The following is a 27,848-nucleotide window of genomic DNA, read 5'->3' as shown; positions in this document are numbered from 1 at the left end:
ACCTATCGCATTTCCAACGCCCCTCCCCCAAGTCCCTCCTCCCTACCTTTTAACTTAGCCTGCTGGACACACTTTCCTCATTCCTGAAGAAGGGCTTATGCCCGAAACGTCGATTCTCCTGTTCCTTGGATGCTGCCTGACCTGCTGCGCTTTTCCAGCAACACATTTTCAGCTCTGATCTCCAGCATCTGCAGTCCTCACTTTCACCTCGATGATCTTTGAGAAGCCCTATTTTCTCTCTAGTTACCCTTTTGGCATTTATGTATTTATAAAATCCCTTTAGATTCTCCTTAACCCTATTTGCCCTCCTGATTTCCCTCTTAAGTATACTTCTACTGCCTTTATACTCTTCTACGGATTCACTCAATCTCTGCTGTCTATATCTGGCATACACTTTCTTCTTTTCTTCATCAAAACCTGAATTTCTCTAGTCATCCAACATCCCCTACTCCTACCAGCCTTGCCTTTTACCCTAACAGGAATAGAGTGTTTCTGGACTCTCATTATCTCAGTTTTGAAGACTTCCCATTTTCCAGCTGTCCCTTTACCAGCAAACACCTTCCCTCAATCAACTTTTGAAAGTTCTTGCCCAATACTATCAAAATTGGCCTTCCACCAATTTAGAACTTTAACTTTTAGATCTTGTCCATCCTTTTCCATCACTATTTTAAAACTAATAGAATTATGGTCCCTGGCCCCAAAGTGCTCCTGTACTGACACCTCAGTCACTTGCCCTGCCTTATTTGAAAAGAGGAGGTCAACTTTTGCACCTTCTCTACTAGGTACATCCACATACTAAATCAGAAAATTTTCCTGTACACACTTAACAAATTCCTCTCCATCTAAACCCTTAACAATATGGCAGTCCCAGTCTATGTTTGGAAAGTTAAAATCCCCTACCATAACCACCCTATTATTCTTACAGATAACTGACATCTCCTTACAAATTTGTTCCTCAATTTCTCGCTGACAATTCAGGTGTCCATAGTACAATCCCAATAAGGTGATCATCCCTTTCTTATTTCTCAGTTCCACCCAAATAACTTTCCTGGATGTATTCCCAGGAATATCCTCCCTAAGTATAGCCATTATGTTATCCCTTATCAAAAACGCCATTCCCCCTCCTCTTCAATGATATTTTCTTGTAATTTTTCTATCTCTGTAACCTTATTCTGACTTTCTGTGATTGTAGGTAAAGCTTTACCAACTATCCCAATCAAATCATTTCCCAGAAGAAAGTCCACCCATTCATGGGTAATTTTTTAACAACTCTGTTGTTTTGGACAAGTCACACTCCAATCGTACTTCTACAATGTAATTGAGATATACTCTCCACTTTATCCCATTTACAAACACTGTGGCTTTCACCTCACTCTCTGGAGGTAAAATGGATTCTTCTCCAGCAAAAAAAAATGTTTACAATATATTAGTCATGCTGTCTTCATTGATAATCTTCTGGATCAATAGAGATGTAATGATGTAAGGCTGCATTTAGGTGTCTGGCTTGATTGTCCTTGAGAAGATGAGGGGTGGATTGGAATTCATGTGAAGATAAGATGTACAAGACTTTATGTTTCTAACTGGCTCAAGAAGCGGAACATTCTTTTCTCAATGTACACTTTAAGTTATTTTAACTCTTTCTAATTCTTTCCTAAGGTCAGACTTACAATGTTCACAACTTTTCCATCATTCAATCATCAGAGGAACAATCATGTTGAAAAAGTGTTCATAGAAGAATGGTACGTAAATTCAAAAGTGTAGATGAATTCTCCAATTGAAATTAATAAATGAGCATTGGAAGATTGCATCCTTACCTCCATCCAATTGCAAAATTGGAGCATTTACCAAATATGACAAGAAACTATTTCCATTCCACTACATTCTGCGAGGGATTCAAAGCTAACAAACTCCCGCCACTTGCACGTTTGAGGCAGTTGCCCCAAGCTTTAGTGCATCCCTAAGCAATGTGTCAGTTTGCAATACTCGGTCAAGGAGAACTCTTTGCATTGCAAGATGAAGTTTCGTGCAGACCATAAAACGCTTTCACGGAGTTAAAAGCAGAAAGCTTCTGTTTGGATGTCATTATATAAAGTTTCCACCAGATGGTGTGCAAACTGAGTGAGTTGTACACCTCTTTTACAAGGCATTTTTGAGTGGGCATTCTCAAAAATGGGTGGGGTGGGATCATTTCAGAAGTTAAAATGCAAGAGATCTGAAACAGGATCCCACCTGAGTTTGAACTCATCATTTTTAATTAATTTAAGGTTGGGCAACAAATTTATTTGCAAGCAGCAGATTTGTTACTTCAGTATTAATACAGGGATTTTTGCTTCATTCTGGAATTAATTGGGAGATAATGTATAGTAAGAAAGGAGAAATTAAGGAAATCAATTTAAATAAAGAAATTACACTGCAGAAATTAAGGACATTTTTACACACCTCGCAGTCTTGCAGTTTCCTCTTCTGTTGCTTCGAAGAGATTTCCATTTTCAGTTTTAAGTTGTCATCAATCTCTTTTTCACTTTTGGCCCATATTACTCTAATCCAGGATTCAAATACACTGGGGCATTGAGCAAATTCAGCATTAGACGCCCAATACAAGCCTGTGAAAATATATGACAGGCATAACTAATGACAGAAAAGTAAACCCTGTCCATAGAAGAGACAGAACAAGGATAGCACATGGTCAGGCCTATATGTGACTCCAGACTCTCTTCAATGTGGTTGACTCTTAATTGCACTCCAAAATAGCATAGCAAACCACACAGTTGTATTCAAGAAGACAATACCAGCTACTTAAAGGAAATTCATACGGACAACAGGACATGTCTTTATGACATTGACACGTGGTTGACATACTATTTTGAATTGATTAACCTGTAGCTTGAGATTGGATGAGCTGCTATCTTTCCATGTGATATTTGTATTGACTTATCTAAGTAAAGAATTAAACTCTGAAAATTTTGAAAACAAATGCAGAAGGTGAATCTATATGACTGCATCACCTAATAATAGAATAATGAGAATGGAAAAAGGAACAGCTGAAAATCAAGGGGATTAGTCCGGGAAAACAAGAAGTAGCTCTTGAAGAAAATCTCAAAAACAGCCTTTGAAAAAAAATATTTTGATCCCTGCTGTAATCAGCTTTTAATCATCTTATTCAGCAAGTCAGAATCATACACTTTAGTCCAACCCAGTCCATGCCGTTTATAATCTCAAACTAAACCCACCTGCCTGCGCTTAACCCATATCTCTCCAAACACTTATTCATGTACTTATCCAAATGTCTTTTGAACATTGTCACTATACCCACATCCGCCACTTCCTCTGGAAATTCATTCCTCACATGAACCATTTCTGTGTAAAAAAATTGCCCCTCATTTATATATTTATATCTTTTTCCTCTCACTTCAAAAATATGCTCCCCTACTCTTGAAATCCTCCACCCTAGGGAAAAGGCACCAGCCAATCACTTTATCTATCTCTCTCATTATTTTATAAAACTCTCTAAGGTCACCTTTCAACCTCCTACTCTCCAGTGGAAAAAGTCCCAGCTAATCTAGCCTCTCCTTATAATCACACCCTCCATTCCCCGCAACATTCTGGTAAATCTCTTCTGAATCCTCTCCAGCTTAATAATATCCTTCCAATAACACAGTGTCCAGAACTAGAACAGTACTCCAGAACAGACCTTGAATATTCTACAGGGTGAAAGTAAGGACTGCAGATGATGGAAATTAGAGTTGAGAGTGTGGTGCTGGAAAAGCACAGCAGGTCAAACAGCATCCGAGGAGCATGAGAGTTGACATTTCGGGCAAAAACCCTTCATCAGGAATTCCTAATGAAGGGCTTTTGTCCGAAACGTCGACTCTCCTGCTTCTTGGATGCTGCCTGAGCTGCTGGACTTTTTTAGCACCACACTCTCAACTCCATACAACCTTGTTTGCCTTTCTTCATATGTTAACAAATGATCTTTCCTCCTCCCAATCCTGAGAACTTCTTCATTGCTCTTCCATTGCTCCAAATGGCCTTCTTTATCCTTCTCCAGAATTACATTTCAAAATTATCTAGTCTTTGGATGTCTAAGTTTTAGCCCCTCACAGCAAGACACTCCAAATCAGTCTTGATAATTATTTTCATAAACTCTGTATTCTTTTGCTTTTTTTTAATGTTTGGAGAATGCATTCTTTCCTTTTACTATTCTAACTCTGATTTATTTATGGCAGTAACATCATCTGACAGGATGTTTGCCAGGTACTTAAGTTGTGGTATCTGTTCCAGCTGTTCTCCATCTTGACATTTGCTTTTGTGCTATTATTCCTTTCGATCTTCATACTTTCATCATTATTACACTTTTATTCCACATGGTTTCACTATTTCATTCATTCTATATTCTAGCATCCCTCGATCTTCTGCTGTGCTAGCCAATAGCATTAAATGGCATGGAAATCCTACTATCTTCATCAGTTACAGAAGAATCAGATGTAATTCCCAAAAACAATGATGTAACGATTTATAAAGAAGATAACAGTAGAACTGAGTAACTTAAATTGAAAGATTTATACTTCTGGAGATTACTTTTCAAAGAACACAATTGTTCCATTGCAGAAGGCAAATACTTTGAGATGTAAACAATATAACACAGTTTCATTACATAATAAGGTAAAGTTAAAGATTAGCAAATAGATGGAAGGCAAACTACTATATCACTATATCACTGCAATCAATTCCATTTTTAGAAAAGGTTATGGAAAGGGGATCAAAGGTTACAGTGAGAAGGCAGGAGAATGGGGTTAAGAAACATATCAGTCATGATCAAATGGCAGAGCAAACTTGATGAGCCAAATGGTCTAAATCTGCTCCCATATGTTATGATTTTATTATGGTCTAACTCAAGAGACATTATCATTGATGGCAGCAAGAATGGAACATGCAATGTGGCAAATTGCATGGACACAATGACCTGCATCCTCAGCTTTTAAAAGAGGCAGATGTGGAGGTAGGAGCCACATTGATTTTGTTCATCTAGAAATGAGGGATGTGAATGGTTTAGCTCTGGTGCCCATGTCCTAACTTGCAAGCAATAGCCTCTATGACCTAAGCTACATCCCTGAACTTTAAAATTATCACCCTGGTTTGAAATTCATCCCAGCCTCAATGCTCCTTATCTCTGTAATCTACAACTCACAACCCTCTGAGATATCAGTACTCAGAGTCAGAGTCAGAGTCAGAGATGTACAGCATGGAAACAGACTTTTCGGTCCAACCCGTCCATGCCGACCAGATATTCCAACCCAATCTAGTCCCACCTGCCAGCACTTGGCCCATATCCCTCCAAACCCTTTCTATTCATATACCTATCCAAATGCCTTTTAAAAGTTGGAATTGTACCAGCCTCCAACACTTCCTCTGGCAGTTCATTCCATACACGTACCATCCTGTGTTAAAAAGTTGCTCTTTAGTCTCTTTTATATCTTTCCCCTCTCGCCCTCTAGTTCTGGACTCCCCCAACCCAAGGAAAAGACTTTGTCTATTTATCCTATCCATGCCCCTCATAATTTTGTAATCTCCTAAAAGGTCACCTCTCAGCCTCAGAGCTCCAGCGAAAACAGACCCAGCCTATTCAACCTCTCTCTATAGCACAAATCCTCCAACCCTGGCAAATCTTTTCTGAACCCTTTCAAGTTTCACAACATCCTTCCGATAGGAAGGAGACCAGAATTGCAAGCAATATTCCAACAGTGGTCTAACCTAAGTCCTGCACAGCCGCAACATGACCTCCCAACCCCTGTACTCAATACTCTAAAGGAAAGCATACCAAATGCCTTCTTCACTATCCTATCTACCTGCAACTCAACTTTCAAGAAGCTATGAACTTGCACTCCAAGATCTCTTTGTTCAGCACCTAGGACCTTACCATTAAGTGTATAAGATTTGCTTTCCCAAAATACAGCACCTCGCATTTATCTAAATTAAACTCCATCTGCCACTTCTCAGCCCATTGGCCCATCTGATCAAGATCCTGTTGTAATCTGAGATAACCTTACCAGGCAACATCCCAGTAAATCTCATCTGAACCCTTTCCAAAGCTTCCATATCCTTCCTTTCATACGGTGACTAGAACTGTATGCAATACTCTAAGTGCGGCTGCACCAGAGTTTTGTACAGCTGTAGCATTATCTCACGGTTCCGAAACTCGATCCCTCCTACCAATAAAAGCTAACACACCACATACCTTCTTAACAGCCTTATCAACCTGGATGGGAACTTTGAGGGATTCTATGTACTGTACATGGACACAGAGATCTCTCTGGTCATCTACATTACCAAGCATCTTACCATTAGACCATACTCTTTGGTTCTTGGGACCTTCTTGATAATTGTAATCACACCAATATTTGTGGTAATGTTTTCAGTTGCTCTAAATTCTGGAATTTTCTTCCTTAACTTTCTGCTTCACTCCCTTATTTTTCTCCTTTAAGATGCTACCTACAAGCGACCTTATTAGTGAAACTTTTGGTAATCTTTCTTATCTACTTATACGGTATGGTTTCAAATTTTGTTTTAAAATGCTCTTATGAAGTGTGATTAATTATGCCAAAGCGGTTATGTAAATGTAAATTGTCTTTGTTAATGCAGACTTATGTTTCAACAGTGTAGGTAAGGGTGAGATTCAGTAGCTAACAAAAAACTGATATATGAAGGCTTGACAGTTGGATTCTTGAAAGTGCAGAACTATATGGATGTGGCTTGGGAAGTTAAGTTGGCCTGGAGGGAGAGATGAAGGGAAGATGGAAGGGCATTAAAAGAGGTTGCAGTAATGATAAAGTTCATAAATAGCCAGAATATTACTTCATAGTCCTGCACTTCATGGACAGAACAGAGTAATTGTAAAACTGGTCAAAAGACAACATTAGACTTGACTACAGAAACTTATTGTTCACTAAGAATCAAGAAAAAGAAAATGCGTCACCATTTAAGAAACATTCAGAAACAGTTGCAGGGAGTTGTTCACACTAAGTGGTTGGACGAAGATTGTGTAACATCCTGAATTCTCTAACTGGATAGTGGCCTAGGTTTAACAGAGAAGCTTCCCCAACCCGAGCCCCTCCTCCCCCGTGACCGGAAATGCGCCAAGGGCTGGCGTCAGCACCCATTGTTGCTGCAGCTCGGTCCGCCATTTTGTGTTGGAGCTGAGTTTTTCACTTTGTCTGTTTAGTTGATGCGATTTCGAGACGTGTCGAGGTAAGAACAACTGTGCTTTCGGTAGAATTATCGCCCAATGATCCACTTTTAGCAGAGTTCATTATGTTTAAATTATGAATGCTTTTTTTTTGAAAAATATGTCGGCGGCTGTGTTTTCCAGTGTTTCACTCGACGCCGTTTCCTGCCTGTGTTTATTCTGATAAACTCGGCTGATGGTTGGCATTACGCTGAAACCTCGGTGTGCAGGGAGGATTTTTACCGTCAAGATATCCTCTTAATTCTGTGATTCACGGGTCATGTTTGATTGTGGAATTTTATTTTAAAAGTCGGAGACCTTTGTCGTAAACACACCAACAAAATGGCGACCGGCGCTCGCCCTGCTGCAAAAAAATTCCAAGAAAATATTTTCCGCGTCAGTTGACTTAATTTCTTTTGTCTAGTTGCTATTTTCCCTGTGCGTGTTTGATTTCGTTTATGTTCATTTTCCCCGATGGCTGCTTATAGACCGATAAATGGTCCGTTTGGACCTTGTTTTTGTCTGAGTCTTTTGGCAGTCGCTGTTTAAGTGGCTTCACTGCTTTTGGAACCTAAATAACACCGTTCATGGTGGATCAGGCAACCAATGGGGCATGAAGGCAAACAGTCAGTACGGCTTGTTGCCTCCCGTGGGAAATAAGAAAGATTCAAGAATAATATCGAGAGCATTAAAATTGTTTGTTATACCTCCCTCCTTTGCTGCCGAAAGGTCTGAATTTCACCTTTTGGTACATTTCCAAATATCATTGTCTGATCAACATACTCCAGATTTTGATTCGAGTACTATCCAGAGCTTTTGTTTGCAATTCGTTATGGTTTTTTTATCCGGGGAAAGCTAGCATGTTTTATCACTTGATTGCGTTAATGTTGTATACGTGGTTATTCTAAAATTATGAAACGTCAGCCATTGGAACGCAGATGTTATGCATGTTTGTGTTACGGAATAGTAATGCCCACATAGTGTAAATACCTTGTCCCAGACCTGTTCCGGAAGTAGCCTGATTTTAATGTCGCAGACTTCGTGGCTACTGACTAAAGCTTTGGAGGATTGTAGTGCTGGGCGCATTCAGTATTAGTCAGTGGGGAGGAGAGAGAAGAGAATGCCGATTAGTGCGGTGCTTGCCAGGGTGGGGAGGTAACGACATATTTCTGTAGATTGTAGTTGTACCAGGTTCAGAGAGTAGGGGGTGCATGCCCATTAAAAGAACACAAGCTTTTTAATGTGTCTCACTGTTGTCAGGCCACTGTTGCCATACTTTGGAGTATGTGGATCGAAAATATCTTTTCAACCCACAGCTTAAAACCTACTCTTATTCAGTTGTGTGGGGAAATTCTTTATTCCTGTAGGTGGTGCTGTCAGCTATTTTGATTGTCGGCCATATCATGTCGCAACATAAGAGATGCACAATAGCTGCCATTTTATGGTTGGAGTAAATCACTACAGAGGAAACCCGGTGGCCAGCTGACATTGCAGACACTGGATACACCATAAGCTCTGGACTTTGACTGAATTCCAGCAATTGTGCTCCAGAACTTGCTGCTCCATCTACCCAACAGTACAGAAAAGGACAAATCCAACTTGGCCAATTAATACCACATTAGTTTACTGTTCATTCAGTAAAGTGATGGAAGCTGTCATCAAAAGTGCTATTAAGCACACCTGGTCAGCAGTCACCTGTTCAGTGATGTACAGTTTGGATTCCACTAGAACCACTTAGCTCTTGACCCAAAGGCAGCCTTAGTTCAATCATGGTCAAAACAGCTGAATTCCAGACATGTGGTGAGAGTGGCAACCCTTGGAATTAAGGCTGCATTCAACCAAATGTGGCATCAAGGAGCCCGAGCAAGACTGATATTGGAGAGCAAACTCTCCACTGGTTAGAGTCATATGCCAAGGCCCAACCATCTTAATCTGCTTCACACTGACCTTGATCATAAGGTAAGAAGTGTGAATGTTTGACATTTGCACAATGTTCACCATTCACAACACTTCAAACTGAATCAGTCTGTGTTTAAATGCAACAAAGTGTGGACAATATCCAGGTTTGAGCTGATAGGTGGCAAGTAATTTGTCACAAATGTCAAGGCAATGACCATCTCCAATAGGAGACAATCTAACCACACCCATTGACATTCAATAGCATTAACATCACTGAGTCCCCTACTATCAACGAATGGACTCCATATAAACACAGTAGCTAAAAGAGTAGGACAGAGGCTTGAAATACTGTGAATTTCTCACTTGTCTGAGTGGATGTCACTCAACACTGAAGGAGCTTGACACGATCCGGGACAAAGCAGCCAGTTGATTGGCAAAATATCCACAAGCTTCAATGGTAACTAGGCATAGGCAATAAATGCTGGCCAGCAAGTGATGCTAACATCCCACAAATGATTTTTTTAAAAATCCACTACCCCCTGTACCAATGCTCAGTAGCAGTATATACAGGATGCACTGCAGAAATTCATAAATGATCCTTAGAGAGCACCTACCAAACCCATGACAACTTTCATTTAGAAAGATAAGACAGGAGCATTTCCCTCCAAGCCACTCACCATCCCTACTTGGAAATATCTTTCTGTTCTTTTACTGTCACTGTGTCAAATTCCTGGAAGTCCCTCCATAAGGCCATCGTGGATCAACATTCAGCACTTGAACTGCAACAGTCCAAAAAGGCAGTTAAGCACTAACTCAAGGACAACTGGGGATGGGCAGTAAATGCTGACCAGTCAGCAACTTCCATGTCCCATAACTCAATACAAAAAGTTTTAAAGGCAACAAAATTACGTTGATGTGAACAGCATTTTTGCTGACTGTGGGACCAAAAATCCTTCAATATGCAGTTTGATGTTCTTGAAGTTTAATCAAAACTAATTTTTGACAAAATGGACTCAGCACTGAGGTACTTGACTGATTGGAACATGGGAGCAGAAGTGGGCCATTCAGTATGAGCATGCTTTACCATTCTGCATAATGGCTGATCATTCACTTAACACATTCCTGCGCTATCCACAAAGTCTGAAATAAAGGCAGCATTTTACTTTTGTGGACTCCATTTTGTTTGCCTTGGGAGCTACTTGCATGGCAGCTTAGCAAGATCAATGTGCCTTCAGTACAGTACGAATGTGTTAACCATGATTTTGGGTTCTGAAGAAGGGTCACTGAACTCAAAACATTGAGACTGTTTTCCCTTCATACATGCTAAGTTTCTCCAGTGATTTCTGATTTTTTTGTTTATGGCTTCTTAAAGATGAATTTATGATCTTCAGAATGGAGCACCTTTAGGAGCAAGGTGATGCCAAGTTTCAACTTTTGGACTGCACTAGTGCCCAACATACAAACTGTTAAAAGATCCTTGCTGTCTCTCTCTTAAATCAAACACTTTCAGTGAAAGGACCAATCCGTGAATAAGTTAGATTATGAAAATTGCAGTTCAGGGACAGCTGTTGAATGCAGACAGTTGAGATAATTCCTCTGAAGTCGCTTCAAAGTTTACTTCAGAATGGAAGAGTAATACTGAAGGTATTCCGTGTTGACAATTTCACCTTTTTAAATGTGACTGAAGCTGAGGCTTGATCCTTTGGTGTAAATTATCCCATGGCACTATTAGAGATGAGAGCAGTTATCCCTGATGCCCTAATCAAAATATATTCTCTCAGTCGCTGTCACTGAACAGGCCATAACCGCCCTGATGTATGTGGGTGTTTGCTGTGTGTAACTCTGTCTGCTATTAAAGAGACTATACTTCAGCAGTAGAAAGAACATCATCTAAGGTCTTTCTGGCAAAAGTACAAGACAAAACTTTCACATGAGTGGAAAATGCCTTTGTTTGCAACTGCTGGAAATGTCAAATTCCAATGTTCGTTTTTCTATCTGCAAAGACTATAGACCTATTGTAGTACTTGTGTATATGCAAAAAGTTAAGAAATAGTCTTTTTCCATTTAAAAAAAACTAATTCAGAAGTATCTCACTGTATAGTAAAGGTGCTTTATAAATGCAACATTTCCTATTTTCTACATAGATTTTTATCATGTTCGTATTTAAGAGTTAATGAGACCACCTTGCTAACTGGCCTAATCAGTGTGAATTGACTAATGTTTTCTGCAGCATCCTCTAGAACCTTTTGGTGAAAAGTGTTAGGGAATTTAAGAGCATGAGGTTAGCGTGTCAGAAAGTCACTCTGGTGTTGGAGGAATGCATTCTTAAGGCATGTACAATATGACTGGAGTATTTGAACAATTCACAGTTTTAAATTGGAGCTATTGGGAACTCAGTACATCAGCAAAGAGGGTGATAAGTTGACTGCAACAGCATATGGCATTTTAAATGTTTATGGAGTGAGGCAGGGCATGTGATTGGAAGAATGGTCGGGAGAGCATTTCAGTAATCCAACTAAGATTTCACATGAATGGATAGGCTTTCACGTCTGAAATGGTGAGTGTTGTCAGAATTACGATGAGAATTTTGAATGATCTGTTTCAATTTGAAAGCTGGCAAATGAAATGAAATCAGGATGAGTGAGTTTATACTGGGTGATGAAAAGGCAAGTTTTGATATTTCGTGCTTTTTGTTGAGAATTATGACCAAGCAAAGTTGACAAAAATATCCATATTTATAAGTTGTAACTAATTTTAAGGTAATAAGTATTTAAAATGAAAAATTACTTTGATAGATATAATTATTTTGACTCTTGTACATGCTGTGAGGCATAATGTTGCGTCTAGAGATATATTCGTCCCAAGATTGATAAAATTGACGGCGACAATATACATTTAATAGATGCCTCATTTGAAGTGTACACGAAGCTGTGATTGGAGCAGTGGAGAGAGTTGGGACCACCGAGATTATTACAGCAGTCATAAACGCAAAAAACGTTCCCATAGCAGTGAAAGAGAAAATAAACGGCGAAGGCGCTATCATCACTCAAAGCCTTCAGAAAGGTGAGTAAAGCAAATGTATAAGATGTGAACCCCATACAGCAATAGTTAAGATTGGTAATTTAGTAAGTTTTTTTTATAGCCATTACTTGGAAACAAAATCTGTTAATGAGCACATGGATTGCCATGACGGAAAGCATGAATACAGAGATGGGTACAAAATGGAATATAGAAATGGCTGTCACAACAGAGAATGTCGACACCAGCGCAACTACTATAGTCATCAAAATTACAGCAAGTCAGGGAAACCTGATAGTGGAAGGAGTCAAAAAAGTAGCCGTGAAAGGCATAGGCCTAAAAAACATCACTCTGGTTCAAGTAATCATTCACACTCGGTAAGAACAAATTTATTTGAAATTGACAGATTTGGGGTATTTAATACTTGTTTTTTAAATAGTCTAGGCATTTTTTGGGATAGGGCAGGCATACCAAACATGTTAAAATCTAAGCAGTCAACTTCAGGTGGGCACTCCAGAAAGTATTTTGTTTAACTTTTAGAAGTGGTGTCACAGATAATGTATAGATTCATGCATACAGTTATTGTTGGCAGTATCTTGATAATCATGTTAATGTTAGAAAAGTCCAGATTTTTGAAGACCATTACCAATGATTTGCTGAATTTGTTTTATTAATAGAATTCCCTCAGGGTAAAGTAACAGCTTATAAAGTGTACTTGGACCGTTAACATAGCACATTTTATCTTGATAGTTTTCATGTCATGCCAATCATTCTGAGAAGGGTTTATCTAATCAATGGTTCGACCGGTGTTAATGATCCATGGATCATAACTGCTGTGTTGATATAATCTGGCAATCTGTTGAATGCCACCATTCTGCCTCCGCACTGCTCAAAAATGTTACTTTCCACATACTTCAGTTACAGTTCTGTTGGCTAGCCTTGCAGACTGTTAAAACTGATTTCCAACATGACCATTGACTCCTTGTTTTTGAAAATCCAATATTCACCTTACCTATGTTTTCATTCCTGAGTGTGTCTGATCATGTTAGAGAGAACATAATTTGCCCTGCAGTTGTTAACTTTTTCATTTCCTCCTTTGTTCATAAATACCCTGGTTCCAACAATATATTGCCTTCAAAGATATGCAACATCTTTGACCCCTCAGAATGCGCTTTTTCCATATTTTATTTATAATTCCCAACATGCTTTGAATCTTGATGTCTTTTATTATCTTTGATTTGGTGAATTTTGTATTGATGCATTTGTTGCTTTGAAAATTTAAAGAAGCATCTTATCTTAAAATCTGTTCCTTGCCATGTTTTTCTTCTGTAACATACACTGTGTGCCATGTGAATTTCTGGGGATTGAATTTGAATTTGCACCCGTCAACCTACCGTGGCCTTTCGTGGATTGGCGTGTATATGAATACCTGAATCCTCTGCTGGGGAATGGTGTGTTCTGTTCCGAAATACTATCCTTTTTCAATGGCTGGATGATGTTGCTGACTGCTTATCGTGTGCAGAAGAGCCACCGCCACAGGAGAACCAATGTTGAGGATGATGAGGAGGGTCACCTGGTATATCACACTGGAGACAAACTGAAAGCAAGATGTATAGAATATTTTTGTAACAACTTATTACAGAACACTTTAAAGCCATAGATTGGGAACATAACGGGAGGGAGGGAGGAGGACATAATGTGGAGGGGGTGGTTGGGTCACTATTCTAAAATGAGTTTTTGTGTTTGAAGGCATACATGTAATTTAAAAAGTATACCATCTTACAGCATTGTTAGCTTGTTAATCTTGTGCAGAAAACACATAGTTGAGGAAACCTTGAAAATAAGGTTTCTCTAGCTTTTGGTGAATGGTGGGGTGGTGATGTTTCCACTTAATTGAATCATGGGTTATTTATTTTGAGAGTTTATTGTATAGGATCTTAGCATCAGGAAAGCCCTTTGAGTAAATATTTTAAACATGGCCCTATTTTAGTATAAAACCGCTTACATTTAAGTCTTAGTCATTTAGGATGTGTCAATCTTTTGAGATTTATGTAATTATACGGAAATAAGTTATTTTTTGTGTGTGTGCAAGTTCTTAAAGAGTTTTTCTTTCTATTCAGATGAAATAATTTGTAGCCTAGGAGAAGGAGCTTTTGGAAAGGTGGTAGAATGCTTCGATCTTAAAAAGTAAGTAATTTTGCCAATATCTTGATCTACTTATTTCCCTTTATATAAGTTGCTCATTAGTGGTATTGTATCTTGGATCTTAAAGGTTTAGTCTGTTCCCCAAGTAACTGAAACAGTAGATATCAGAAGCCACTGTAGGGATTTGTTGAAGAACAGGAGGGACTCTTTTTGACCTCATACAAACGCAATGAGCAAGCAATCTTAAAAAGCAAAAAGAAATTTATTTTGACTCACTTAACAGTGAAGGCATTACACTGATGAATGCATATTTGCCTGGATGCAAGTGAATCAATGAGCTGTGTGGTACATACTAAAGTGAATAGAGAGTGATAATGAATTAATTTATAGATAAACAGGTGCGTATAATCAATAAACAAGCAATGGGAATGTCAGTAAATGAAAAATTCGGATCATAGGAATATGCAAATCAACATGAATGGAGAAAAAAATGTTACAGTCAAATAAAATAATAAGAAATAGGAGTGGGCCATTTGGCCCCTTCAAGCCTGCCCAGTAAGATTGTGGATGATTTAGCTCAGACCTCAATTTCTCTATTGTGCCAGCTCAGTAAATTCATTAGCTCCTTGTTATTTCAAAAAAATCTATCTAACTTTTAAATTCTTCATGGTTTAGGTTTAACCAATCTCTGGGGTAGAGAAATCCAGGCATTCATTACCATCCAGGAGAAAAATTTCTTTGTATCTGAATTTTAAATGAATGTCGTCTTATTCTGTAATTGTCCTCCAGTTCAAGACAGAACTACAGGTGTACAGTTTAAATAAGACACCTCTATTTGTAAACTCTGACCCCCTAGCATTAAATGCCCAAAATCAATTTGCTTTCTTCATTACTTGCTGCAACAGCATGCTACCTTTTTAAAATCCAGATATACCATATCATCCTGTTCTCTTTTTCAGCTCTACTTGTTGTAAGAACAGGATTGTGTGTGTAAAATGGGAGGTCTTAATTTGGATGTTTATGTGAAAGGAGACGATATTATTTTGTAGTTTCTACTTTGGGTGGAGTCCACAGTCTGAGCATAAATAATGCTCGTTTTCCAAATTGGTTTAATATTTCCAGTTTCTCGACTCATTTCCATAATCGTAAAATGAAATCATCCATAATCTGAAGCATCATTTTTTAAAAAATTTCTTGATAGCAAGTATTACTCCTTGTTATATTTAAAAGCAATAATGTGTGCAGAAGTAAATGGGTTTATTTTCGTATTAGTTAACTTGTTCTCTCTTTATTAAAGAACTGAAATGACTTAAGTTTTGCTAAACATTTATTAGTTTCATTGATGCATGATAGTTCATGGTCTGAAGCAATATCAATATTTAAATTTATATGAGCCTATTCCAAAATCTGCAAGCAGATGTTTAAAGTGGAAAGTCTTCAATTTGATATGGTGGTATGACCAGTTTTGAGACTGTAGTCTCCTGAGTGACCTAAGATACAGTGGCACTGTTTAAAGAACCATAGATTTTGCAACCATATTATCCTTGAAACTAAAACCATTTTTTTTAACAAAAGCTGCTTTATTAATTGTTTGTAGGGCCATTGGTGTGTAGAAATTGGCGATCCTTTTTGCCTTTGGTAGAACTGTAACTTAATTGATTTGTACGATACAATTTTTTCCTCTGTCTACTATTTCCAGTCTTGCTACTCCATTCTCTATTAACAAAACATGTTTTGTTGAAAATCTGTATTTTTTTCACTTAATGGGTCTTGTGGCACACTGGTAGTGTCCCTATCTCTGTTCATGCCCCAGCTATCTGTCTGACAGGTTGATTAAGCACTGAGTTTCAAATGAGCGCAGCATCTAAGCCAATCCTTCTGCATTTTTCTCCCACTCACAATCTTAATATGTTTAAAATATCATATGCAAAACTGATGTAATGGAAAAGGACTTTGTAAATGTAATTCTTTATGAAAGTAGCTTCATGATTTAACAATGGAATGATCTTAGCTTGAAAAAGATTGAGGGAAATGTTTATGGTTTGACTTTATTTTTCTGCAGTAATATTGGCTTCCTGATTAGGGGCCGTATAAAGCAAGCCATAGTTAAGATTCAATCATTTTTATTCTTTATATAAGCTATGAGTCACTCAAATCATTTGTGTTAACCAACTAAATTATTGCACAGTAGATCAACATTTTAAACGATATTACTGTTCTTCAGGGGAGAATATGTTGCAATGAAGATCATAAAGAATATTGCTAGGTACCGTGAAGCAGCTCATTCTGAAATACGTGTGCTTGAAGAACTGAAGAACAAGGGTGCCAGTGCTTGGTGAGTATTTTGAAATAAGCCTTGGGGTTTCATCCCTTAAATTTTCAACTTTCTTCCATGGAATGTGTATCTCTGGAAATGTAATATCTAATGTCCCTTGATTTTGAACCACTTTTTACCCATTGTAATTTGTTTGGTGGAGGTGTACTGTACTTAGTCTTGCTGGGAATGAGTTCCAGTATTTTGACCATCAGAGAAGGAATGTTGTAGTTAACAATTAATCAAGCCCATTAATGAATATCTCTTGTTACTGAAAGTGCTGGTTTGCTCTCTATTTATTACCTGTAGTCATTTAAACCTACCTGCTCTTTCCCAGCTGCCTTTCAAATGATGCAAGTTTTGACTTATGTGGGTATGCAATTTTTTCACCTTTTGTAATTGCATATAAATACGATAACTTAGTTTTATGTTAAGAGTATTCAGATTTCTTTCATTATAGAGCAAAAAGTGAAATAAATTAGAATTGTGAATTTCCCACAATTAGCATGTTTTAAATAAATTAGATTTGATGAGACATGCCGTCCTCTGTTTTGAAAGTTTTCTTTGACTGTTTAAAACAAGAGTTTCAGATTATATGTTCAACAGCTGGTTTTTGCTGTGCTTCTGAACATTTTTCATTTGCACCTGGAATATGAGTATTGTTTTGGATAGTGAATGGGAGCAGCAACCCAACAGAGATTCATCAATCTAGATCTTTTCTAATTTACCTGCTGAGATGATGATATACTTCACTGGAGGAGGTAGGCCTTGAACCTACCTTCTGGCAGGTAGAGACACTACCATTTTGCTAAAGTTGAAGCTAGGACACAGGCTTCCATGGTTATTCTGCTTAAAGCAGGCAGTTTCTGTGTAGACATAGATCCTACATCCATTCTTAGGAAACTTCATGGTTAAAAAATGCTCTTCTACATTGAAAACAATCCTGCCATTATTCATTCTTTGTTGGACAGCAAAGGAAGGAAGGATCATTGCACTATAGTTTCCATGCTTTTTACTTGAAAAAGGACATCGGAATCACCTACATTATTATATTATCGTCTGGCCATAGGGCTTTTATCCTCTCTGCACATCTTACTTTGCTTAGCAATCTGGAATTCATACCAGTTTCAGTTTGTGGGAAAATACATCTTAGAGTCTGCCACTCAAAACTGAATTAATTTTGTTCTTTTTTTACTAGAACGTTATTTCATGAATCATATGCTACATTGTTGTGTTATGATATGGCTGCTTTACAAAATTGTGGTAATATAAACAATTCTAATTTGCAGTGGGTGTGTACAAATTCTGGATTCGTTCGATCATCATGGGCATACTTGTATTGGTTTCGAACTCCTGGGACTCAGTACCTATGACTTCTTAAAGGAAAATAATTTTATGCCATTTCCAATGCATCATATCAGACACATGGCTTATCAAATTTGTGATGCCCTGAACTGTGAGTATCGTTAAATATTTAAAAATTAGTGAAATATTTGAAATAATGGCGTATATATTGTTGTCTATCTTAAATATATGGCAAATTTACATTGAATGGTATCGATTGGTTGTGCCTCGAATAGAATGCCCACTCTTACTGTTAACAAACTTAGTTACCGAGTACAGTTTGCTGTAATATGCATAAGATCAATTATTTGCATCGGTAGTCTTATGGAGGGCACACTGCTGTACAGGTCATTCTGCTCTAAAGCAACAGTTGCGTTCCTCTGCATCCTTTCACTGTAGCAATTGCGCTGTGGAAGATCGCTAATATAAAATTGCTATATCCGTTCAGAAGAAAGTTTGTGTTATCCAAATGTCCATAATTCGTCAATCATGTTATAGCTCGTTCACATTAATGAAACATAAATTATAGCAGAATGATCTGTACTGGTTATGTCACAGGACTAGTACTCCAGAAACCACATTAATGCTGTGGGGATATGGGTGAAAATTGCAGCATAGTAGCTGGTAGAATTTAAATTCAATTGATTAATCTATATTCTGGTGACTGCAACAATCATGAGTTGTTGTTAGAACCTATCCGATTGACTGGTGTCTGTTATGGAACTAAATCTGTATTCCTTATCTAGTCTGGCCTATGATTGTTTCCAGACCAACAGCACTGTGTGATCACTATCGAGCATCGTTTGTAAGTGCACATACACACCAACTGATGAACCGTCATCAAGAAAATCAATCCAGTTCATGAAAAATTAGTATTTGTTTTACAGATCCATGATTTTTTTTCCTAATGAATCTACCCTTAACCAAGTGTTAACTTTGTCTGAATGGTTTTCCACCAGTGCTTTCCCACTACTGAGGTAAAGCTGACTGGTACACAATTGTAGACTATGTCTTTATGCTTTTATTCAAAAATGGGTGTAGGATTTGCAGCTTTTTGGTACCAGACTTGTATCCAAAGTGAACGTAATGATTAACTGCAGTTCTGTCATCATTCTTGGGTGCATCCTTCCAAGTATGATGCCGTTTCACCTTATGGGTCTTTTTTTAAGCAATTTTTCATCCAGCCACTATTTTGATATCCCTTTTGTTGTGACATTAATAGCAGCATCTTCGCAGCATCACCTCAGCCACACCTATCTGCATACTTGGATCCTTTTCCTGATCTTTAATTAGTCCTTTAAAGTGCAATACCTGTTTACTATATACAGCGGAACCTCAATTATCCTGCATTGAATTATCCAAATATAAGATTGTTTGGTCCCAATGCTTGGCTAAACAATGTTATCCGGAATCCAATTAACCAAACAAAATACTGTACGCCTGTGTCCCTCGGAATATCAAGGTTCCTCTAGATGTCTTTACAATACTTTCCTATCCATGTTGTTACCTGCCAGTCTTGTACACTTTGTGTCTCTTCCCATTTATATTTTCCTTCTAAGCTGTCACTATTCTGTCTGATTCTCCTTTGATCCCTTAATTGGAAGGGCTCTGTTATTATTTTTATTGGAGTGTAGCCTGTTAAGGCTGCTGCTTGACTCAATTCTCAATGCAAATATGTTTGGATAATAGTTTATTCTCTCTCATCAGTTTTGCATCAGAACAAGCTTACTCACACAGACCTCAAGCCTGAAAATATACTGTTTGTGAATTCTGAATATAGCATAGAGTACAATAGTAAAACGGTAAGGTTGCTCCTTTCTAATAAACCTGATTTAATTTACAAAAGTCCCTTCACAACTGAATAGGCTGTTAATTAATTGTGTAAATTAATTTGTTTTCTAGAAACATGACGATAGAACAGTGCTCAATGCAGACGTCAAAATTGTTGATCTTGGCAGTGCCACATTTGATGATGAGCACCACAGTACTGTCGTATCTACAAGACATTACAGAGCCCCTGAAGTTATATTAGGTTAGTAAAGAGAATTATTTGCTTTTGCTAAATATGTTATGAACTGGCTTTAAATATTACTTGTATTTTTTTCAGAATTGGGATGGTCACATCCATGTGATGTATGGAGTATAGGATGTATACTAATTGAATATTACCTTGGTTTGACACTCTTTCAGGTAAGGACTAATATTTCTGTGTATCTTTCAAGAGTTGTTGAGAATATGTTGATTGGTTATGTAGTGTCTTCATCTGCCTGGGTAATATATTTTCTGTAGCTAAAGTGTTGGAATAGTTTTTTCTTCTGAATGTGATATTCACAGCCTTCCTTGGAAAGCCCATCTGAAGCAAATTTGAATCTGTAACTCCAAATTTCTTAGACTAGTCAATTTCCAATCTATTTGAGGTAATGTCACACTGATCATGTAGAGTAATGTCCAGTTTTTCTTGCTCTTAAGTATGTTGGTTTCTGAATTTGACTAGTTTTCATTCTGCCTGTGTCCATTGCCCTATACTAGTATGCTTAAAATTCATTCCACCCCCCCCTCAAAGTTGTTAAATTGCATAGTTATCCATCTTAGAGTTTGGCTCTTGCTTTCATCACCTCCTTGTAACACTTGTCAAAGGGGTGACATTTTACTCTTTTTTTTTGTTTCTCTTGTTCAGACCCATGATAGCAGGGAACATCTTGCTATGATGGAAAGAGTGCTTGGACCCATTCCAACCAGTATGATTATTAGAACACGGTAAGTTAGTTTTTAATTCTTTCATCAATGATTTCCCTCTAACTCAGGTGAGAGGGGTGGTAATGGCCTAGTGGTATCATTGCTAAGACTATTAATTTAGAGACCCAGGTAATGTTCTGAAACCAACGTCAATTGTCAGAAGCAGCCCGTCTGGTTCATTAATGTTCTTTTGGGAAGGAAACTGCTGTTCTTACCTGGTCTAGCCTACATGTGCCTAACTGCCCTCTCTCAATTAGAAATGTTTAATAAATGCTGGCCTGTGAATGAATTTTAAGAAAAAAGTGACTTGCTAAGATAAGGCAAGTAAAGCAGACAAGGTAAGGATGGCAGAATTCTTTCCCTAAGGCGTTAGTGAATTAGATGGTGGTCAGTTTCTAGCTTGTCATCATTACTAAGGTTAGCTGTGAAATTAAATTCTACCTTCTGATGTGATGGACTTTGAAGCCATGTCCCTGATATCAGCCCAGGGTAACTCAACAACTGAAACAGTCACGAAGCCACCATCAATTATTCTTTTGATAAATGTATAACCTAAATCTTGATACTGATGATGGATTGGAGATGGTTGAGGTTTATCAGTAAAGGAATCTAGGGTTATGGGGAAAGGTAAGAAAATGGAGTTGAGGTTTATCAGTTCAGCTATGATATCAATAACTGGAGGAACAGACTTTATGGGCTGAATGGCCTATTTCTGCTACTATGTCGTGATTTTATAGGTTTGCGCATGCAGTTATTTCCTCCCTCGATTGTGTGTTGGAATATCCAGTTTAGCTGTCTAAAAGTGTAATATGACAATTTATTTGTAGCATCATGATCATTCATTCTTTTAAAAAATTCTACCTTTTTAAAGGTTAGCATTTAGGACAGCAAGGTAACTAAAATGCTGGGCAGCATTTCTGAAATTAATGGCGCTTCAAATGGTTACTCCAGGTCTGTTTAATAGAATCAGAATTGAAAAAAGGTAGAGCTATAAAAGCGGTAAATGGGTCACTTATTGGAGATGTGATGTCTGTTAACTTTGTGGTAGTGCCAATCCAGCAGGAGTTAAGTTAGCTCAAAGGTATTCAGCAAATCCTAAAGATGAATTTAAGTACCCTTTTAGACGCTATGTTATCGTGGAGGTGAGCAAAGCTCGAAATGTTAGTTGCAGGTAAGAGCTGGGAGAGTGCTGAAACAGGTAGCTGTCAGCAGAAAGCGTTCCAGGAAGCAGGCTCCATGTTTTTAGCAAGTGTGTTCCAGGGAATTCATTCTGCGCGCTCGTGCGGCATGAAGAAGCAGCAGTATTTTCTTGATATAGCTGAGAAAAATTAGTATTTTAAAAAAGTCTTGGTGAAGCTAGTCATTATATAAAAGCTATAATTGGGAGCTGTGTCAGAAGTTCTGGAGAATTAAGTTGCGGAAGATTTTGAGGTACCAAGACGTGAGCAGTGATTGAGGCAGTTGGAGTCAGAGACTATTTTCCAAAGCCACATATTCAGAAGGGAAGATTCGAAATACCTTTTCAGGAAACTGTTTTCATGAGATTTGTTGACTCTTAGTGTCATTATGTATCCATGGGATCTGTATTAGTCACATTGGCTGTTTAAAGTGCAGTCTGTCTGAAGGCCGTTTGACCACAGTTTTTGTAACTCCATGCCTTGTTGTCCTGAATATTAGTTTGTTGTGTATGTATCATAGATTGCTTTACTCCAAGTTGTATCCAGAAGTTGTGCATTCAAAACTGGAATCATATGAGTTTATTCACTTAATGCCTAAGATCTTAAACTGTTTTTCTAAAACGTATTGGTTCCCAGTGACACCAACTAGCAGTCTCAAACCAGGATCATAGCAAGGTGCATGTAATGCTAACACTTTTTTTTAACGATTTCAGGTTTATCTGAAATATTCTTTTCCTTTTGTTAATATAAACAGTATCTTTCGTCCTACCCTCCTTTAGTTTTAAAAAAAAAAGTCAGGGCTAGCAGGTAAGACAATATCTGAAGAGACAAACTGGTTATAAGGTTAGGAGAAAGTGAGGACTGCAGATGCTGGAGATCAGAGTCGAGTGTGTGGTGTTGGAAAAGCACAGCAGGTCAGGCAACATCCAAGGAGCAGGAGAATCGACATTGAGGTTAAAGTAATAAGTTAAAGACTTAAATCTGACACCTTTCAGCAGAACACTGGATCTTGTAAGTTTACGCTTGCAGATGGCTTACATTAGTCTGAGATAGATCATTAAAGAATTTCAGAGGTTTGATATTGCTGGCAGCTGGGAATTTATAATGAGGTACTCCCACCCAGAGTAACAGATTTCCAAATGTACCCAGTGGTATGATACTAGTATCTTTAAGATATGACTGCGATGTAAATCTAGCTTCTTTTGGTTTGGGGAAATGAACAAATATCTCTGGATATTTCTTAGTTTGCTTGGCAGTGTGTCAGCTTGCCAGAAATCAAAATTTCATTTTTCTGATGCAGTACTTTTAACTAAATATACATAATCACATTTTGCTAAATGTTGATATGCTGTGTGATAACCAAATTCACATTTGGATTTGGTTAGAAGTGTTAAAACTTTTGTGTCATTTATTTCACTATTTATGAACTTGTAATATATTAGCCATACATGCTTTCATGTGCAACATTGAGTGATGTACTGATATCATCATGTTCTCAGCAAAAGCAAGTATTTTCATCATGAGCGATTAGATTGGGATGAAAACAGCTCTGCTGGTAGATACATTAGGAAACGTTGCAAACCTTTGAAGGTAAGAATATTAATGACACTCTACTTTATTTCATTCATGGTAAATGAGCGTATGTTGGAAAGACGAGTATTTGTTGCCTTTCCCTAATTGCTCTTGAAAACTTGATCTTGGTGAGCTAATTTTAGCACCTATAATCACTGTAATGTCGGTACACTCTGTGCTGCTGAAGTTTGACCCAGTGACTCTGAGAACAGTAATTATGCTTCCAACTCCAACGGCCTGTCACTCTGAGGGAACTTGCCAGTGATAATGTCCATGTGTGTTTCCTGCCATTGTACGTCTAGATATTGTGTTTTTCAAAGGAGTTGCCATGTGGTCGTGGTGTATTATGTCACTGTTTACTGTTGTCACTGCCAGGGGTGAAGGAAATGAAGGTGAGGTTGAAAGCAGTACCAGTCGAGTGTAATGCTCTGTTTACATGAACACCTGTCGCTCATGTTTCTTGCTATTTAATAGCCCAACCCTGAATTCTATTCAGGCTTTGTGGTGTTTGATTACACGCTACTTCAGTATATGAGGGATTGCAAAGGGTAGTGACCTGCAGTTACATATAAACATCCCCGCTCCTGAACTTAAGATTGAGTTTAGGTCATGGAAGCAGCTGAAGATGGTTTGGGCTGAGGGCACTATTCTACGTTGCCAGTGGTTCTACAGTGATGTTCCAGAATTGAGATAACTGACCTGCAACAGCCACAACCATGTTTTGTGCTAGGTGTGACTCCACCCAGTAGAGTATTCCCTCTTCTGCATGGACATCAGATTTTACTTGGTTTGTCTGGTGCCACAAACAAACAAACAAATGCTACGCTCATCTCATGTAGAATTCGTAGAAACATAGAAGCAGGAGGTGACCATTCGGCCCTTCAGATCTGCTCTACCATTCATCACGATCATGGCTGATCATCCAACCCAATAGCCTAAACCTCCTTTCTTTTCATAACATTTGCCTCAAATGTTAAATCTAGCTGCCCCATGAATAAATTCAGTGTTTTGGCATCAACTCCTACCTGTCGCAATGAATTCCATGGGCCCACCACCATCGGGGCCAAGAAATGTCTCCTCATCTCCATCCTAAATAGTTCACCCTGAATCCTCAGACTGTGACCCTTGGTTCTCGATGCACCTACCATTGGGAACATCCTCCCTGCATCTACCCTCTCTGGACTACTTAGAATTTTACCCCACTTCCCCCCCCCACCCCCCATTGTCTGAACACCAGTGAAAACGATCCAAACCTGGTCAGTCTCTCCTGCCATCCCTGGAATCAGCCTAGTAAACCTTTGCTGCATCCCCTCAAGAGCAAGAGTATCCTTTCTCAGAAAAGGAGACCAAAACTGCACGCTACGTTCTAGGTATGGCCTCACCAAGAACTCATATAGCTGCAATAACACATTCCTGCTCTTGTACTTGACCTCTCGCAACACAAGGTGACATACCATTTGCCTTTTTTACCACCTGTTGCACCTACATACCTACTTTGTGACTGGTGCGCAAGTGCACCCAGGTCCTGCTGCACACTCCCCTTTCCAAATTTACAGTCACTCATGTACCTGTAGAAATTCTTAGTGTCAGTCTTTATGTTCCCTGAAAGCTTATTTTCATAGTATATTTTTCCATTCTTAATCCCTTGGTCCTTCTTTGCTGAATTTTAAGCTCCCAATTCTGAGCTGTTGTTTTTCTTGGGCAATCTGTATGCTGCTTCCTTGGATCGGATACTATCTCTAATTTTCTTTGTAATCCAGGGATTAGCCCTCTTCCCATTTTGCTTTTGAGCCGGATAGGAATAAACATTTGTTGCAATTCCTTCATGCGTTGAATCTATGCCATTGCCTATCACTGTCATCCCTTTAAGTAACTCTCCCAAACTATCAAGGCCAACTCATGCCTCATCTTTGTAGGTTCCCTTATTAAGATTCAGCACTCTAGTCTCCGAATCAACTATCTCACTCTCCATTCTGATTTTTAAAAAATTCTATCATGTTATGGTTGTTATCCCCAAGAAGTCTTACACAGCTGCTTTAGCAATGATTTCCTCCTCATTACACAGTACCCAGTCTAAGGTGGCTTACTCTCTAGTCAGTTCCTCGGTCAAGCAAACCTTTCCGTATGCACTTCAAGAATTCCTCCTCTATGGCATTGTGGCTAATTTGATTTGCCCAATCTATGTGCAGATTAAAATCATGCATGATCACTGGCATTCCATTATCACCTGCATCTCTAATTTCCTGATCAACACCACTGCAGTTTGGAGGTTTATATGACACCCACTAATGTTTTTTTTTGTCCCTTGTTATTCCTTAACTCAACCCAAACAGACACTCATGTTGTCAGAGCTAATGTTCTTTCTCACTGTACTAATTTCCTTTTTAACCAGCTATGCCCCTCTACCAACTTTTCCTTTTTTGCCTATCCATCCTAAATACTGAATGCCCTAGGACATTCCGTTCCCATCCCTGGACATGCTGCAGCCTTGTCTCCATAATCCCAATTATATTGTACCAGTTCTTTAAATCTATCTGCGCAGTTAGTTCATCCACTTTGTTTCGAATGCTTCATGCATTTAGATATAAAGCTTTTAAATTTGTTCCATTTGTAAATTTCCCTACTTTTTAAAAATTATTTCTTGCATTAACATTTATCTGTTCTGTCCCTCCCCGTTATTGCCTGGTAAGCATCTGCCACATTGCTAACCTGCACTCCTACTTCCTCGTTTAATGTGAGTTTTCTAATTTCCCTTGTAAGTGAATGCTGAATTCGGTACTCTTATCCATGTTGGACGTGGATGTAATGAAGTCAGTAGCTGAGTGGCTCTGGAAATACTATATGGAGAACTAGTACGTAGGTTATTGTTGATTAAATGCTGTTTCAGGCCCCTGTTGACAGCACCATTCATCACTTGGGGAATAGGCTGGCTGAGTGAAAATTTTGTTGACATTCTACTTCTGTGGTTTATTTTCAGGATTATATGACTTCTCAGGTCTCTGAACATCAGGAACTCTTTGACTTAATTGAAAAGATGATGACGTATGAACCTTCAAAAAGGATACGACTAGATCAAGCATTGCAGCATCCATTCTTTTCACAGTGAGAATTGAGACCACAGCTTACAAAATGAACTATTTTGTACAACATGTAAATTAATTCCAAGTTCTCCATAGGAGAATAACTAGACTGTGTCAGTCTGAATTCAAATCATAAGTTTTGAAATTTAAGTGTATTTAAAATTATGTCCATATTATGTGGTAGTTTACTAAAATACCATTTTTTGGTGTTGTCATGTGGGCATGTGCTAATTTTTGAACCACTATTGCTTTACAATGATACAATTCTTGAAAAGTTTAAAAATGTTTTCTAAAACTGATTTTTGTATTATACTACCTCAACTTGTAATGTAAACATTGATTTTGTGCAATAAAGTTGTGATTTTATTGTATTCAAATATATTGTATGAAAGATTTCTTTTTGACTACAGGTAGTGATTTGGCTGTAACAGTCACAGCTCAGACTGTATTTCACTAATGTACTAGATCATACGATAAAACTAAGATATAGGAGAAAAGTTGGGCCATTTGGCCCATCGTGTCTGCTCCACCATTTGATCGTGGCTTTCTCAACCTCATTCTCTTGCCTTCTCCCTATATCCTTTGATCCCCATACCAATCGAGAAACTATCTCTATCTTAAATATATTCAATAACTTAGCCTCCACATGTCTCTGTGACAATGAGTTCCACAGGTAGACCACCCTCTGGCTGAAGAAATTGTTCCTCACCTCAGTTCTAAAGGGCACATCTCCACATGCAGTCTATTCAGGCTTCTCCGTAATCTGTAAGTTTAAATGAGATGCCATGCCCCTCCATCCTTCTAAATACTAAGTGTAGACTCAGAGTCCTCACTGCTCCTCATGTGTCAAGCCCTTCATCCCTGGGATCGTTCTTTTTAAACCTACTCTGACTCCTCTCCAATGCCAGCACATCTTTCCTTAGATATGGGGTCCAAAACTCTTGACAGCATTCCAAATGTGATCTGACCAAGTGTTACTGCCTCAGCAGTACGTTTGTGCTCTTATATTCTAGCCCTCTCGAAATGAATGCTAACTGAATTTGCATGTTAAGAGAAAACTTGGACTCCCAAGTCCCTTACGTTTGAGAAATTTGAAGCACGTTCGCCATTTAGAAAGCAGTCTGTCTCTATTCCTACTACTAAAGTGCATTCCCACATTGCATTCCATTTGCCACTTCTTTGCTCACTCTCCTAAGCTATCCAAGTCTTTCTGCAGCTTCTCTATTTCCTCAACATTACGTTCCCTCCACCTGTCTGTGTCATTTGCAAACTTAGCAACAATGCCCTCTGTGCCTTCATCCACAGATTTTTTTTGACAAGAACATTTTTTGCTTTTTTAC

At 38.4% G+C, this 27,848-nt stretch overlaps 1 protein-coding gene and 1 long non-coding RNA gene across 4 annotated transcripts in view; one reads left to right on the top strand and one right to left on the bottom strand.

The window, feature by feature from the left end:
- The window catches only part of LOC122556641, a 54,577-nt gene extending 47,520 nt beyond the window's left edge, over positions 1 to 7,057 (bottom strand). Inside the window, exons 1-2 of the long non-coding RNA XR_006313591.1 lie at positions 6,974 to 7,057; positions 2,440 to 2,603 (exon numbers count right to left, since the gene is read on the bottom strand). This is a non-coding gene — a long non-coding RNA (uncharacterized LOC122556641). The remainder of the gene's footprint in view (positions 1 to 2,439; positions 2,604 to 6,973) is intronic.
- Positions 7,058 to 7,143: 86 nt separating this feature from the next.
- Positions 7,144 to 26,885, top strand: clk4a (CDC-like kinase 4a). 3 transcript variants are annotated; one of them, XM_043703585.1, is made up of 13 exons: positions 7,144 to 7,245; positions 12,024 to 12,184; positions 12,264 to 12,516; positions 13,662 to 13,749; positions 14,260 to 14,326; positions 16,509 to 16,619; positions 17,888 to 18,054; positions 19,650 to 19,744; positions 19,845 to 19,974; positions 20,050 to 20,132; positions 20,620 to 20,699; positions 23,356 to 23,446; positions 26,406 to 26,885. In XM_043703585.1, exons 2-13 carry the CDS (start codon positions 12,024 to 12,026, stop codon positions 26,532 to 26,534), a joined length of 1,455 nt encoding a protein of 484 aa, XP_043559520.1. In that variant the 5' UTR covers positions 7,144 to 7,245; the 3' UTR covers positions 26,535 to 26,885. The 3 variants fall into 3 exon arrangements, with proteins under 3 accessions (XP_043559520.1, XP_043559523.1, XP_043559521.1); XM_043703588.1 differs by lacking the exons at positions 7,144 to 7,245; positions 12,264 to 12,516; positions 13,662 to 13,749 and having other exon boundaries at positions 12,092 to 12,184; XM_043703586.1 differs by lacking the exons at positions 7,144 to 7,245; positions 12,024 to 12,184; positions 13,662 to 13,749 and having other exon boundaries at positions 12,408 to 12,516.
- The last annotated feature ends 963 nt before the right edge of the window (positions 26,886 to 27,848 follow it).

The sequence above is a fragment of the Chiloscyllium plagiosum genome, chromosome 14 (assembly GCF_004010195.1).
Source record: "Chiloscyllium plagiosum isolate BGI_BamShark_2017 chromosome 14, ASM401019v2, whole genome shotgun sequence".
NCBI classification, from domain to species: domain Eukaryota; kingdom Metazoa; phylum Chordata; class Chondrichthyes; order Orectolobiformes; family Hemiscylliidae; genus Chiloscyllium; species Chiloscyllium plagiosum.
This window is presented reverse-complemented; position numbering and strand designations above follow the sequence as displayed.